This window comes from Myotis yumanensis, unplaced genomic scaffold (genome assembly GCF_028538775.1).
Source record: "Myotis yumanensis isolate MYYU_CA2020_CCGP unplaced genomic scaffold, mMyoYum1.0.hap1 SCAF_1, whole genome shotgun sequence".
Lineage (NCBI taxonomy): Eukaryota > Metazoa > Chordata > Mammalia > Chiroptera > Vespertilionidae > Myotis > Myotis yumanensis.
Genome location: NW_027223752.1, coordinates 40,215,424 through 40,230,718, shown reverse-complemented (window position 1 = coordinate 40,230,718; position 15,295 = coordinate 40,215,424). Strand labels below are relative to the sequence as shown.

Below are 15,295 nucleotides of genomic sequence, written 5' to 3'. Positions count from 1 at the left end.
ACTAGTAATTAGGAAGCAGGTGGAAAAAGAGAAATTTGGAAAATCATTTGTCAAAGGGTAGAAGTGTGCTCCAGATTATAGGCATTGTTATAGAAGCCAGAGGCTAAGAGCATTTCATAGCTGTTGGCTGTCTCCAGATTTTTAGAGAGGTAGAGGAGGGTGAGTACAGAAAAATGGCCATTTAATGGTGATGGGAATCAAAATACTGGTTATGAAGAATAAGAGGAAGGATAGACAGTGAGAGAGGAAATAATGTAGCATTTTAACTTTTGAAATAAAATATACTAGGCTATGGGCCCAGCTGGCATGGCTCAGTAGTTGAGCATAGACCAGCCGTGGGCAAACTACGGCCCGCGGGCCGGATCCGGCCGGTTTGAAATGAATAAAACTAAAAAAAAAAAAAAAAAAAGACCGTACCCTTTTATGTAATGATGTTTACTTTGAATTTATATTAGTTCACACAAACACTCCATCCATGCTTTTGTTCTGGCCCTCCGGTCCAGTTTAAGAACCCATTGTGGCCCTCGAATCAAAAAGTTTGCCCACCCCTGGCATAGACCTATGAACCAGGAGGTCACGGTTTGATTCTCGGTCAGGTCATATGCCCAGGTTGCGGGCTCGATCCCCAGTGTGGGGCATGCAGGAGACAGCCAGTCAATGATTCTCTCTCATCATTGATGTTTCTCTTTTTCTCCCTCTCCCTTCCTCTCTGAAATCAATAAAAAGATATTTTTTAAAAGAAAAAATATACTAAGCTATGCATAGGATTGTGAAATATAGATCTGTACATATATGCTTGTGTATATATAAATGTGTGTAAAATTTTTCCCTTTTGTTTTTTAATAAGTAGGTATTGGTGTACTTGGGTTGCTCTGTTACCTTATGGTAAAAGATTAACAAGCAGGTCTACTCCTTATATTTTGTCTAATTTAAAAAAACAACACAGAAACAATCTCTACTTAGATCTTCATATTTGGGGTACAGTAAAAGGCAGAAGAGAGAGGGCAACATTATTATTGTTGGAATAGATGTAAGAATAGATAGGAAAGTCACAGAGTTGGAAAAGGAGAGGTACATATTAATTAGCAGAAGTAAAATATTTTGGAAATTTGGGCTATGAAAAGCCTATTCATCATGAAAGCATATTTTGTATTAATAGTATCAAAGAGAATACATAAGGTGGACAGGGACACTACACTTTATAGAATGTCTGTTCTATGCCAGACACTTTACATATCTTTTCTCGTTTGATCTTATAAAAAATACTATGAGGTATTGTTGTCTTACTTTTACAGTTAAGGAAACTGAGGCTTGAAAAATAAAAAGCACTGTCCAAATCATAATGTTAATAAATTGTTCAAGGAGGGAGGGATTCAAAGTCAAATGTATCCATTTCCAAAATCTTTGTCTTTTCTACTAAACCATAATGTCTTTTTAAAAAATATATATTTTATTGATTTTTTTACAGAGAGGGAGGGAGAAGGATAGAGAGTTAGAAACACCAATGAGAGAGAAACATCGATCAGCTGCCTCCTGCACACTCCCTACTGGGTGTGTGCCCGCAACCAAGGTACATGCCCTTGACCGGAATCAAACCTGGGACCCTTCAGTCCACAGGCCGACGCACTATCCACTGAGCTAAACCGATTAGGGCTAAACCATGATGTCTTTATGTATTTATGTAGTACAGGGAAAGATGGGAAGTGATGCGGGACAGAAAACTGAGGTTGTTTATTTTAGTTTAGAGAGTTTGCCATCAATAGAAAACCACACCAATGAGAAGAGTTTTCCTTTTGCAAACTTTGGAGAGTGCTTGACTACCATTGAACAAGGAACGAAACTGAATTTGTTTTCTCCATATGGAATCTTAGTGGCTATAAGTAATAATATTAGCTAAAACCAAGGTCAGCTAAGAATGGTTCAAACAGTATTTTCATGCCAATATTGACTGGATTAATGACAGCTGCAGTTGTGACTATTCTCTGTGCACTACTTGACTATTTAGTCAGGGGCACTGATGTCTTTTCCCTTAGATTGCCAAATTAAAAAAAATGACAACAGCTACTACAATAGCTGTTTGTGTTAATGAATCCAAATTATACCTATTTTTTGGTCAGATTGGCAAAATACATTTCTTGGTGTGCTGTAGAATTTTAGTAATTGATTTATGTGTGCCATGAAATGAAAAAGGTTAAAAATCCCTGTCATAAGGAGTCTCTCTATAATCAACTGCATTTTTCCAGTCCACGATGCAGCCAAATACTTAGCTTATTTAAATGATCAGGTTCCTAACAATAACTTTTCAATGGCTCTCCATTGGCCTGTGAATAAATTTCACAGTTCTTAAACATTCCTATAATGACTTTAAACAAAATTGAATTTATTGGGGTGACATTGGTTGTATAGGCCTTCTTTTGGATTCTATCTGCCTACATCTCTAGCTTCATCCTTAGCTGGAGACACCTTTTTTGTATGTCTCAGTATGTGCGATGGCTTCTTGCTGCTTCATATGTGCTCTTCTGCTGGATCTCTGCTCTATTCCTCTGGCTCTTCCTCATCTTTTGGGTCTAAACTTACCTATCATTTTCTTAGGGAGACCTTTTCTAAACTTGCTCATGTTGGCTTCCCTTTTTATCCAAACCCATAGGGCCCTGATTTTCTCATTATATTAATTATTTAACATCTTTTTTCCCCTTGCTGAATTATAAGGTCCATGAAAACATGGAAAACAAGGTCCATGGAATCTTTGCTGTTTTATTCTCAGGGTTGCTTCAGTACCTGGCACATATTAGGTACTCAGTAATTTTATTTTTATTTTTTGAAGAATGAATGAGCCACATACATATGAATTCCTGCATTTTCCCTGTCCCACCCTTAGGGAAAAATTACTCATCCTGCCTTTATAAAGATGTGATGAAATTTTTGGCACACATCTGTTAGCATGGACTTACTTCATAGTAAAAAATTACATTAGACAAACCAGAATTGGACACTAGATTTTTAAAGGAAGTTAAAAAAATTTAGAAACTAGGATATTTATTTTTATAATACCTACTAGAGGCCTGGTGCACAAAAATTTGTGCACTCCAGGGGGTCCCTTAGCCCAGCCTGTGCCCTCTTGCAGTCTGGGATCCCTCGGGGGATGTCCACCTGCTGGCTTAGGCCCGTTCCCTGGGGGAATTGAGCCTAAGCTGGCAGTCAGACATCCCTCTGGCAGCCCGGCAGCCCTCAGGGGATGTCCACTTGCCAGTGGGGAGCAGGCCTAAGCTGCAGTCGGACATCCTTAGCGCTGCTGAGGAGGCGGGAAAGGCTCCTGCCATCACCACTGTGCTGGTAGCCATCAGCCTGGCTTGTGGCTGAGCAGAGCTCCCTCTGTGGGAGCACACTGACCACCAGGGGGAAGCTCCTGCATTGAGCATCTGCCCCCTGGTGGTCAGTGTGTGTCATAGTGACCAGTGATTCCCAGTCGCTCTGCTGTTAGGGTCAATTTACATATTACCCTTTTATTATATAGGATTTTATTTCCACCACAGAAGTGGCACTTGTCCCTCACTGGGATATACAATATCTACATATATACATATGGTTATTTTTATATGACTCTAATGTGATTTATTTTTAGATTTTTCATGAAACTTTGCCTTCTCTCTCCCCTGGTTATTATCTTCAATAAATTCATAGGAATGAGTATCATAATGTTTTAAGAATCAGTAAGTAAAAACATTATACCATTTTTCTGCTTACTCTCATCTAAGTATGTAAGAACAATACTGAAATTAGCCAAATGTAATTGTTGCTGAGATAAACATCTGATTTTGAGAAGTATATTTAAGATTTATAAAAAATCTTTTGATTTTGTTTTCATGGCTCTATTCAGATTTATCTCACCACACCTGATTCCTGAGATATTCCTATATTTGTCTGTATTAAATTGATGGAATCTGTTCTCAGAGGTCTGTCCATTGAGATATCCAGAACTACCAACTGCCAGTTGTTCATAGAATATATTACAGTTCTATCTTCTATGTGTTTGATAGTTCACACTCAAGTCAAGGAAATATTCCTTTTGCTGTATAGTTTCATTAACTTTCAGTGATAGCTACCTCTCCTAAAATACCTAGTGGATTCTTTGATAGCAATAAATCTCACGGTTTATTTACTTCAGTTATAGTTCAGAAAGACTCAAGTGAGCATCCTGTGGCTTTTAATTTCCATATCTGAGCTTTGGTGTTCTGATGGTCTGAATGTCTGAAATAATTGGTCACTTGATTACCAAGTGTAGTAGTATAAATCTGAAACAGCTTTAATAATTAGTTTATTCAAGTTGTGTTCTCACTTGATAACTAGATAATAAAGCCAAGAGAAACATTATGACTGTTTGTGGAAGTTTGTTCTATTTTTGCTTGTAATTCATTAAGCCGTATGTTTTTATAACCAAACAGCCCTCAGAATTATGGACATTTCTGACATGTAGTGCTTTCCCCATTTGTCTTAGAATATATGATGATCAATTTCCCTCTGTAGATAGTTCATTATTCTGACCTCATGATTAAATTAGGATACCTGCGCACTAACCTCGGTTTTCAGAATATTTCTGCTCTTTAGTGTTAATTGTCTGAGCACACTATTGCTCTGATTGTTTTTAAATCTCATTGAGTTAGACTCCAGGTTGTTAATGTAAATCTTTTATAGCTTTGGCTGAATTTCTTACAAGAGCTCTTGATCTTGACAGCTGAGATCAGATGGCTGATCTCTCTTAATGGTACTTATATTTAAATTTTGTAGGCTAGGAGGCAGAACTACTTGGAACTGGTCTGTTTAATGCAGGATGGCTTTAAATGCAAACTTTAAAAAATGGGCCACCTTGTAAAAATAAAATCTTAGTCTCTAGAGTTCACTCCCTTTCTTAGTTTAAACCAGTCCAAGTTTTTAACTCTATTTTTTTTTTCTTTTAACTCTCCATAGGGCCTGGTAATTTGAGGTAGAGGGAACTAACATGAACTTCACATTTTCATTTCAATTTAAATTCCAAGATTCTTTGATTCTCTGGAGCCAAAGTTTTTTAAGGGTTTTCATGGGGAGGTTATGACTGGAGGGGAAGAGTACTGCCTCTTGGTCTTGAGTGACGACCCTGCCCTCTGCCCCTCACTCAGAACTCAAAGCATTGTTGAATAGCACTAAAATGAGCTGAGTCCAAGACTTCAGCCAGATGGTCAATATAGGGCTTTTAAAGGAAGGGAAATGGTAAAAGAGTAATCTCAGAGGAACTCTCTTATGTTAAAGAACAGAGAAAATGAAGTCTTTTCTGAAGCTAAGTGTAAATTATACCACCTTCTTTGGGAGCAAAAGCTGCTAAATGTAACAGAAGAAAATGACAGTGTAGGAAATCAAAGTTCGGGAACAAACTTCAATGTGGTTTTCTAAAGCTTACTCCCCTCTAAGGATCCATTGCCTCCTTTCCTCCCCCTTCTCCGAAGTTTGTTTGAAAGGGATTTTGATGGGTAATGGCAAAGGAAGGCAACTTTAGACTGAGTGTAAGTTAGGGCATAAGATACCCTTTGTACAGGAATTATCTTAGACATGCTTTTGAAAACATACTTTTTTAAAGCCTTATTAAGAAAATAGTCAAAGGTATGATTTTTAAATCTTTGAGTTTAGTCTGCTTTTAGTAAAAATAAGGTATAATAAGGTATAGATACCAAAATAAGCAAACTTCTTTTTTCCCCTCCTTGGTTTCTGCTTATAAGATTTACAGGTATTTAAAATAAACCCATGAAAAACAGAAATACTGCCCTGGGATTGGCTAAATAGTCAGAGCAATTACCTCTGGGCTCCAAAATCCAACTGAGCTTGACTTTTGGAAATAAATTTGGCTAAGACTTCTTCCTCATTCAGTTGTATAAAGGTGTACATGAAATGATACTGACCTCTGCCAGAAACCCCAGGAATACTATTCAGTGATGTACTTGTAACGGTCATGAAAGAATTAAAATAACACAGATGTGGATTAATGTGAAAAAGTAGGCAAAATACAAAATTCTCTTTGTGTGGTTTCAATGTGGCAGATCCTTGAAAATACTTTGGTGTACCACAATAATTAAAGTGTTTAAGAACATTAAGTTAAGGTACCTAGAAAATAAAGCCCAGAGTTGAATAACAGAATGAACTATGTTTTATTTTTGAAAATTGGAATTAATGTGGGTTCCCATGGTGAGGATAGGTTAAAATATGTAACAGTAACGGTTTTGTGCAGCCCTAGAGATCAAAAACAGCAATGTAAATAGGCAGATCTTTAAAGAATCATTCTCACAGACATGTTTCATGTAAATGATTGCTAGAAGGGAAATGCATTTTCTTCAGTGCTATGCAGAGAAATTTTAATTGACTTGGTTTGGGCAGTGAGAATCTACAACTTAGCATTAATAACTCAAATATAAAAATATTTGCTCATTGCGCTGGATTATGACTGTGTTCAAGAAACACTATTTTCAAACACTAATTAATCATTTTAAATAAACTTTTTTTACACATTTATGGCATCACCGAGTATGACTGTTTATTACATTTTACCTATAAAAAGTTGAACTGTTTTATATACTTTTTATGGAAACAGTGCACAGTCATAAATTAAAAGATGCAACTGTTTTGGATATTTTACTGGTGGTCCTGTGTTTTCCTGCCAGCAGTGCAGCTGTTTCAGGTTTCTCAGGATAACATATAAAAAGCTGTATGTACACTGCAGGTTTATGCTTGAATTGCCAAGCCAGAGATGGTATGACTCAACTTTCCCAGAAGCAAGTTGTACCAAAATGTGATGAATCAAAACAGCTAGCTGCATAGTGGTTTGCATTACCACGATGAAAACCAGTTCTCGTTTAGGATAGTTGGCTTGTGAAGGTTGACAGGCATTCCTCTGTGGTGCTTGAATTTTGCCATGAGTGAACAGCCACTGGAGCCAAGACTATGCTTTTCTTTTGAGAGTCTGAGGAAAGGATAAAGTCTGATACATTATCTGGAGTAATGATAAAAAATTAGGTGGAAACTTATATCAGGAATAAAACAGCATTTCCAAGATACTCGTAAAAACTATTATTCACTTATTACTTGTGTGATAGTTATTTAGTTCCCAGTGATTTTATGCTGTGCCAGGTTGATTTTTAGATTTTCTAAGGTGATTTAACACTTACCTCATGTCTCGTGCATCAGAGTCTTAACAGTTTTCCGTTTTATTGTGTTCTGGGAGGTAATAAACAGATATTTTTATGACCATGCAGTAGATTTGGTGAATTCTTATTTAAATTCTGTGGGACCTAAAGTTTTATCAAGAGTTTGACAATGACGATTTAATAATAGTAGTTTCCAAAGTGGGATTCATTCCACCAGGATATGTAAGATAGGATACAGGGAGGAATTATTGGAACTTGTATTAAGTATCTTTATCTCATCCTTTAATTAGTATATATTTTATAATATACTTATTATGTTAGTATATTATGTGTATAATTATGTATTATATACTACTAAATGTATATAATTTATAAATAAGTATATACATTTTGGAGATGCATGCTCAAATATTTTTTACTGCTATAAATATATTATAAAAAAAGTTTGGAGGTCATTGCTCAATAAATATTTATTTCTCTTTTCCTTCCACTTTCCCCTTTTCCCCTTGGCAGAGAAGCAAAGGATTGAGTTAACACCTTGATTTGTGGCAATGTGAATAAATTACAGCCAATTCCAGGAGCTTACACCGCGTCTTACTTTGACCACTTTTTCTATTTGGCCTCTTATATCGCCATATATTTTTTTAATCACACAAGCTTATTAAACATGGATACAAATGAAAAACAGACTTGTTATTATGTTAGAAATAATAAGTTGCTCATGCATCAAGACTTTGACACACAGGAAGTTTGAAGGAATGAGTAGAAAAGTTTCCAAGTTATTAAAATGTTCTGGTGCCTGATTTATTCATTTGCCCTACCCGTAATTCTAAGGTGGGTGAAGCTCCTTTACTTCCTGAGGCCTGAAGTAACAATGTGGTTTCTTAAACTAGGCATTAATGCAAAGCTGGAAATATTTGTTTTGCAACAGTGCTGGTAGTCATGCTAACAAGTTGCCCTTCTTTGGATAGGATTCTCCAATTTTTTTTAGGCCTGTTTATCTACCTTAATCAAGGTAGAAAGTTTGAGTTGCTAAATAATTACATGTGATTGAAGAAAAATAGTGTCTTTACACTGTCTTTTGAAATCAGTTCAAAAGATTCTTCTGTATTTACTAATTGGGACATTCTTTTGAACTCAGACTCAGTCTCAGAGATTTCTTTAACATGAAATTTTCTAAGGTTTCCTTTCCTGTAAAAGAAGGAGACAATATATTTTGTAATTTTGAAACTACTAGTAGGTTCTCTTCTCTCAGTTGTTTATGTATTTGTTTCAGAACATACAGGGTTGGCAAAAGTAGGTTTACAGTTGAGTACACAAAACAGAGTTTATTCTTGTATTATTAACTATTGTGCTATTTATTTGTATTGTAACTAGAATTAAACTTACTTTTGCCCACCCCTGTGAATGCTGAATAGATAAGCCTTCCCCATCTGTAATTCCTTAATAACAGGAATAGAGTTCAGTGTGCAAATGTCTATAACACAACAATCTTCCAAGATCATTCTCTATTCTGATATCCTTTTGACAGTGAGTACAACTTTTTATTCATGTATGCACACTTACTCTTCACTTAAAATTTTATTATATTTTAATTATAGGAAGGATAAAAAATAGAGATGAAGGTTTTAAAAAAAATGTAATGAACGATAAAGGATTAGATTAGTTGCATGGGGACTTACAAAGAGTGACAGGCAATTGGTCCATCTTTATCCAAGCTGTTCCCACAAATGACCTCTAAGAATGCTTTCAAATAAATTCGAACAAAAGTAACCTTTTTAAAAGAAAACAAAAAAAAGTATAAATTATCATAGGGTAGTAGGCAATATCACACTAATATAAAGCGAATGAAAAAACAGTATGGCGAGCAGAACTCAGCAGAGTATTCATAAAAGAAGACTTAAGTAAATGTGTCTTTGCCCAAATAAACATAATCAGTCAACCCCAAAATCCTTGGTTTTGTAATGAAGACAGAAACAAGCTGCGATTGTCCCAAGCTCTGTGCTTTAAGGGTTCATCATTATAAATAAATCCTCTATAAATTAAATATAGGTCTGAAGGGCTTATAAAATATTGCCAAAAATCCTGCCACAAATGGTGCGACCCGTTTTCCCGGACTGGCAGGTTCCTCTGAGCATCCATGGGCTCTTACAGGGCTGCAAGAAGAAAGCGCTGTGGATTGGGGCTGCCGCTGGCCCCTGGTCCAGGAGTGCGGTGTGCAGCGCTCAACCGGGCTGCATGGAGGGGACTCCAGGGGGAGCCTCAAGGTCACCCCGTAGAGAGTGTGTTTGGGGGGTGGAGTATGTGTGTCCTGGGCCAAAGTCCTTGTTATCTGGACTGAGTGGCCCATACCACAGTGCAGAGCCTGAGCCAAATCTCATTTTCTCAGCCCTGAGTTCCTGGACTTCAAAGGTGGAGTAGCTTTGCCAGGTAGAGTGCCAGCCCCTTTAAGAGCAAAGGCCGGGACATGTCTGTGAACCTCGCTAAAGTAGTAGCATGAATCCCGCCTTCTGGCAGGTGCCTGGCTTGGCCTGGCGGAAACTAAACTGAGGTGTGTGTGGCGAGGAGAGGGAAAATCTCAGGCTCTTGGCTTGGACCTTCGGGACGCAAATCATAACATAGGGGCCAAGGCTCCCCAGCATATAGCTTGGACACGAGGCTTGCTGGCGCCTTGTCCTCCAGCATCGCCCCTCCCCCCCGCCCCGCCCACACTTTCCCCCTCCCCGCACACACAGCTCGGTAGTGGTCTGGTTGCTATTGCCCGGTGTGGGTTTGAGTTCTGGACAGAATGCAGCTTAGTCATTAAAGGATTCCAGCTTTGAGAAGGAGTCAACAGAAGCTTAAAGTTTGGAGGCAATCTGTGAAAAGCTGAACTCTTCCAAATCTGCATTTGAGGAAGTGATACTCTTTCTAGAAAAAGTTAAAGGGAGAGAAATCGAAACATTCTGAGCAATTTGAATTGATGGTGGATATTTCAAAAAAGGATCCAGTCCTTGGAAGATGAATGAGAATCATTCAAATCACAGGTAGCTGAAGCCAAAGCAACCTTCAAAATTATTTCAAACGAATGAAGGACTTAAGAGAGCCGTAAGATGCTTTGAGTGAAAATTCCCAACTTCAGGAAAACCAGAAACAGCTTTTACAAGAAGCTGAAGAATGAAAAAAATGAGTGAACATAATAAACAGAAAATAACATTGAAGACTCCAAAGTATATGCAAAACAAATTCTATGTGATAATGAAAATCAGATCAAGTCTCTGATGAAATGAATGCTTGCAGCAAGAGTGGGCTGCTGTGCTAGGAGAAGACTTAAGGGATAACTTGGAATTGGTAATGAAGAGTGATTCATAAAATGGTGCATTCTTAGACAATCAACCAAAAGGAGCTTTGAAGAAGCTGATTCATCCTGCTAAGCTAAAGGCTTCTTTAAAAACCCTTGAAGGAGAAAGAAACCAAATATACACTCAATTAACTGAAGTAGAAAAAACAAAGGAAGAGCTTATAGAGTGTACTGAAAATCTTCAGAATGAAGAAGCATCTTTACAGTCAGAAAGTGAACAGCTTGAAAATGAGACTCAAAAGCTTCAGCACAAACTTAAAGTAATGGCTAACCTGTATCAAGTAAATGTAATCATACTTCTTAGGAAAATAACAGAAGAAAATTACCTGTTAGAGAGAAAAAGGAAAAACTTTCTAAAGCAGGTGGAAAAGATCAGCCATGTAGCTGAAGAGTTGGAGACCTATAGAAAGCGAGCCAAAGATCTTGAAGAATTGGAGAGAACCATTCATTTTTTAAAAAATATATTTTATTGATTTTTTACAGAGAGGAAGGGAGAGGGATAGAGAGTTAGAAACATCCATGAGAGAGAAACATCGATTCAGCTGCATCCTGCACACTCCCTACTGGGGATGTGCCCACAACCAAGGTACGTGCCCTTGACCAGAATCGAACCTGGGACCTTTCAGTCTGCAGGCCGACGCTCTATCCACTGAGCCAAACTGGCTAGGGCGAGAACCATTCATTCTTATCAAGGGCAGATTATTCCCTTGAGAAGAAAGCACATGATAATTGATTGGCAACTCAGACTGCTGAAAGAAACCTCAATGATTTAAGGAAAAAATATTCCTCCCTCAGACAAAAATTAACTGAGACTTAAATTGAACTTTGAGAAAAAGATCTTTATGCGCTTGATGTTCCAAGTACTGTACAGCATTTGGCAGAGAGCATTCCCCATATGGTCCCTCACCATGGGGTTGACCTTCATCTGAAAGGAGAGCTTTTCTCTCATCAGATGTACATTTCAAATCAGAATTCCTCTTTAAAATTTGAATCTGCTTGTCAACATAGGAAATGTCCGAACCTGTAAGAATTTTTATGAGTTTATTTGAGCCAAACTGATAATTGCTGGGAAGCAAAAAGCTCAAGGGATTGAGAAAATGCTCCAGAGGATGACAGTTTTGCACCTTATTTTATACACTACAATCAGAGGAGGAGGCAAGCCTAAGGGGAGTTACATGAAATCCATTAGTGGTAGATTAGGGAGGTGGGGGAAAGCAAAGCCCAGTGATATCTCGGATTGCATAAAAATAACTCAAATAGACACATACTTCTTTTACATTAGTGGGTATAGGATAGTTAACAGTTGACAATTAACAGGATAACAATAACAATGAGAGGGTCTTGTGGTCTCTGCTCTGATGGGAAATTGTGCCCTGAGGAGTATGGAAAAAAGAAATTACCCTGACATTCCTATCTATATATATATATAAAGTGTAATATGCAATTAGACCGGACAGCGGAACGACCAGTCGCTATGATGCGCACTGACCACCAGGGGGCAGACGCTCAACTCAGGAGCTGCCCCCAGCCTGCAGGCCCCGATTGCCTGATGGGGAACCGGGGGTGGGTGGCAGCGGACACGGGCCGTGCCAGGCCAAGGTGGGTGCGAGTGAGCGGGGCCCTAATCGCCCCACTGGTCACCCCACATACAGAGGGCGACTGGCGGTGGGGGGCGGGGCCAGCGAGTGGGTGGGAACAGCCAACCTCTTGGTACCTCACCCTGGCCAGCAGGCTCCGATCGCCTGATGGGGAATGGGAACTGGGGGTGGGTGGCGGCAGATGCGGGCGGCACCAGGCCAAGGCCAGTGCTAGCAAACAGGGCCCCAATCGCCCCTCTGGTCGCCCCACAAATGGAGGGCGACCGGCAGCGTTGGTGGCTAGGGGCAGGGCCGGCTGCTGTCAGCCGGGGATAATCTGCCCTGATCGCAGGCCAGGCCTAGGGACCCTACCTGTGCTTGAATTTCATGCATTGGGCCTCTAGTGTTATCATAAATGCAAAAGACAATAGACAGGTTTAGGTAAGGTAAAGATTGACCTTTGTCAAGGAAGATACCTGTCTAGGACAGGACTACACACCATGCCTTGCTTTTAGTTATGAAGTTCTAATTTCAGACTGTCCTATGTGGTTACTTTAGATATCTGAGTTTGTAAGGCCTGCTATGCAGGCCTCCCTGAACTTGTTAGGTTTAGTATGTGGCCTCTTTTTCATCCACAGCTTTACCATCGCTTTTTAAAATGTTACCAATTTTATGTGCTTTTTATATCAATGCTACATTTTTGTTTTGTTTTTTAGGTATTTAAACCACGTCAGAGCTGCCTCTCCACAGGACCTTGCTGGAGGCTATACTTCTTCTCTTGCTTGCCACAGAGCACTACAGGATGCATTCAGTGGGCTTTTCTGGCAGGCCAGTTAACCTTTATTCTTCCTTAATAAGATTTGGACCTGGGAGCAGAGCTAGGGAGCTGACTAAAGTAAAGCAGACCTGTAAACTTGTAGCCATATGTAGTTGCACAACAATAGTATCAGCATAGCAGCTGTGCTGAAGTATTTATAAAGAGAACATTTCAGAACTAAGCTGAGCAATATAGTGCAAACATATTTGTGGGGAAAAGATTTTTTACTTATATTTTTTGAGAGGGATTGAAGCCTCATCTGATGAAAGATATGAATAATATACCTATGTATATTTGAAATTGACAGACTTGTAAAATCTCTTTAAAAATAAAGCTAGACTTTATGCTAAGTTTTGTGGTTTTTCTCTTATTACAGTGTTTTACTTGAACACATTATAAAATGCCATTTGAATACAACATTTAGTGTTAATATCCAAGTCTATTATTTCTTCTCATAAAATGTTCCTTATTTTCCCAATGTCTTCTTAATACTAGTCCAGACAAGTGGATATATTTCCTTCTACCAGAAAGTTATGGCAAGTAAAACCTGACCTGTGATAAAGTCACTGTTTTAATATTAAGGACTCAGTGCCTGTTTTGAGCAGTGGAAAGTGAGACAAACCTTGATCAAGGTGTTACAGTTTCCAGCTGTGAGCCATACTTAGGATAAACTAGAAAAGAGTATTAACCTGCTTTAATGACAAATTCAAAGAAGTAAGTTAATAAAACTTAATACTTAAATGGCACCTTTCACCTCCAAAGTGAACTCATTTTATGATGAAACTTTGGAGACCAACTGGAATGGATACATTTTAAATGAAATTTCCTTATGAGACTCTGATGTAGTTTCTGTTGAAACTTCAAAGATTTTTAGTATACCCAGGATTTTGCTTAAAGAGTTTGGATGTGGATAGGATGGATATTTGTTGGATCTCTACCATTTATGATTATTATATAGACCACTGGATATGGGACATAGTTTCTCAAGCAAATTAAGGGATTTCCTATCAAATCCCCATTTTAGCAGATGTTAATTTTATGAGTGGAAAGTTGTGTGAAATATCCTTATGTAACAACTCCATCTTACTTGACTAAGCAAGTATTAATTTCAGGAGTACATCTTCATCTTTACAGTACTTCTAACCATCTTTGATACTTGAGAACACCAAGGCATCAAATAATTGAGTAGGGCAAGATCATATACACAAGTTAGTAAAAAGCCAGAATTAGAAAACAGGTTTTTTGTTTTGAAGTCTAGTTTTATCTATACTCTATGAGGCTGCATCCTGTTTCTCTTATCTATTAGTATTCCCCAACTGAGAATTAGCATTTTTGATATAATCTATAAATCTATTCAAAGAACAGTGAAAACTTTGGACCTATAGTTAAGGCTTTGCTCTGTCTACTCTGCTGACAAAGCTAGGTATTGTCTTTCAAAAAGAAACACTATTACTAGTTCTCAGTACCTTGCATCATGTATTTAAATGGAATTAATTAATAGAACATTTCAAAAACTTTTGAAACTTTTTTGAGCCTATCTTATTATTGTGGGAATTGCCTGCACTTGATTTGGCAAATACATTCCAAAACTTCTGTGTCTTTCTAAATATTTTGCCCTTACTATTGCCATGTTTTGTTAAATAGGCAGAATTTAGGAGTTGTTAAATGATCCTATTAGATCAAAGGGAATGGTGAAAGCTAACCTAATGACAATAATTCACTAAATAACAGAAATATTCTAAATTGATTAGGTTATTCCCTATCCTTCCAGTGATTTCCTCTTGGAGACAAAAGGTTGTATAAGTCTTTTATCTACATGAATTACTTTTTTTTTAAAATGTTTTTATTTCTTTTTAGAGAAAGAGGGAGAGAGATAGAAACATTGATGAGGGAGAAACATCATCCATCTGCTGTCTCCTGCACGCCCCCTACTGGGGATCAAGCCAGCAACCTGGGCATGTGCCCTGATGGAATCAAACCAGTGACCTCTTTGTTCATGGGTGGATGCTCAACCATTGGCATGAATTACTACTTTTAACATTTTACTAGCACAGAAGTAATAGCTAACAACTACTGAGCATGTGCCAAGTATGATGCTGCCTGCTTTGTGCATTTTCTAATCCTTACAACAGTGTTAGTACTATTTTCCCCACTTTAACAGATGGAGAAGCTGAGGCAAGTTATTTAGAAAGGGCAAATAACTTCACAAAGGTCAACACAACCTAAAAGTAGCAGAATTTGGATTTGAATCCAAGTGGTCAAACTCCAGAGTCCGTGCTCTTGAGATGACTGTCAGGTTCAAACTTACAAACAACAGCTGTGTAAAATCATCTGAGTAGAAATCTTAAGATTTCAAAGAACTTTTATGTATCAAGTACCTAGTTTTTTTATGAGA

The 15,295-nt window shown here is 38.1% G+C and overlaps 1 protein-coding gene and 1 pseudogene across 1 annotated transcript in view; both read left to right on the top strand.

Annotated features, from left to right (window-relative positions):
- MNAT1 (MNAT1 component of CDK activating kinase) overlaps positions 1–13,250 on the top strand; it is a 200,029-nt gene extending 186,779 nt beyond the window's left edge. The window contains exon 8 of the mRNA XM_070418867.1: positions 12,800–13,250. Coding sequence (XP_070274968.1) covers positions 12,800–12,920 — 121 coding nt within the window. The 3' untranslated portion in view covers positions 12,921–13,250. The remainder of the gene's footprint in view (positions 1–12,799) is intronic.
- Positions 8,640–11,034, top strand: LOC139010203 (melanoma inhibitory activity protein 2-like; annotated as a pseudogene).
- Positions 13,251–15,295: the final 2,045 nt, after the last annotated feature.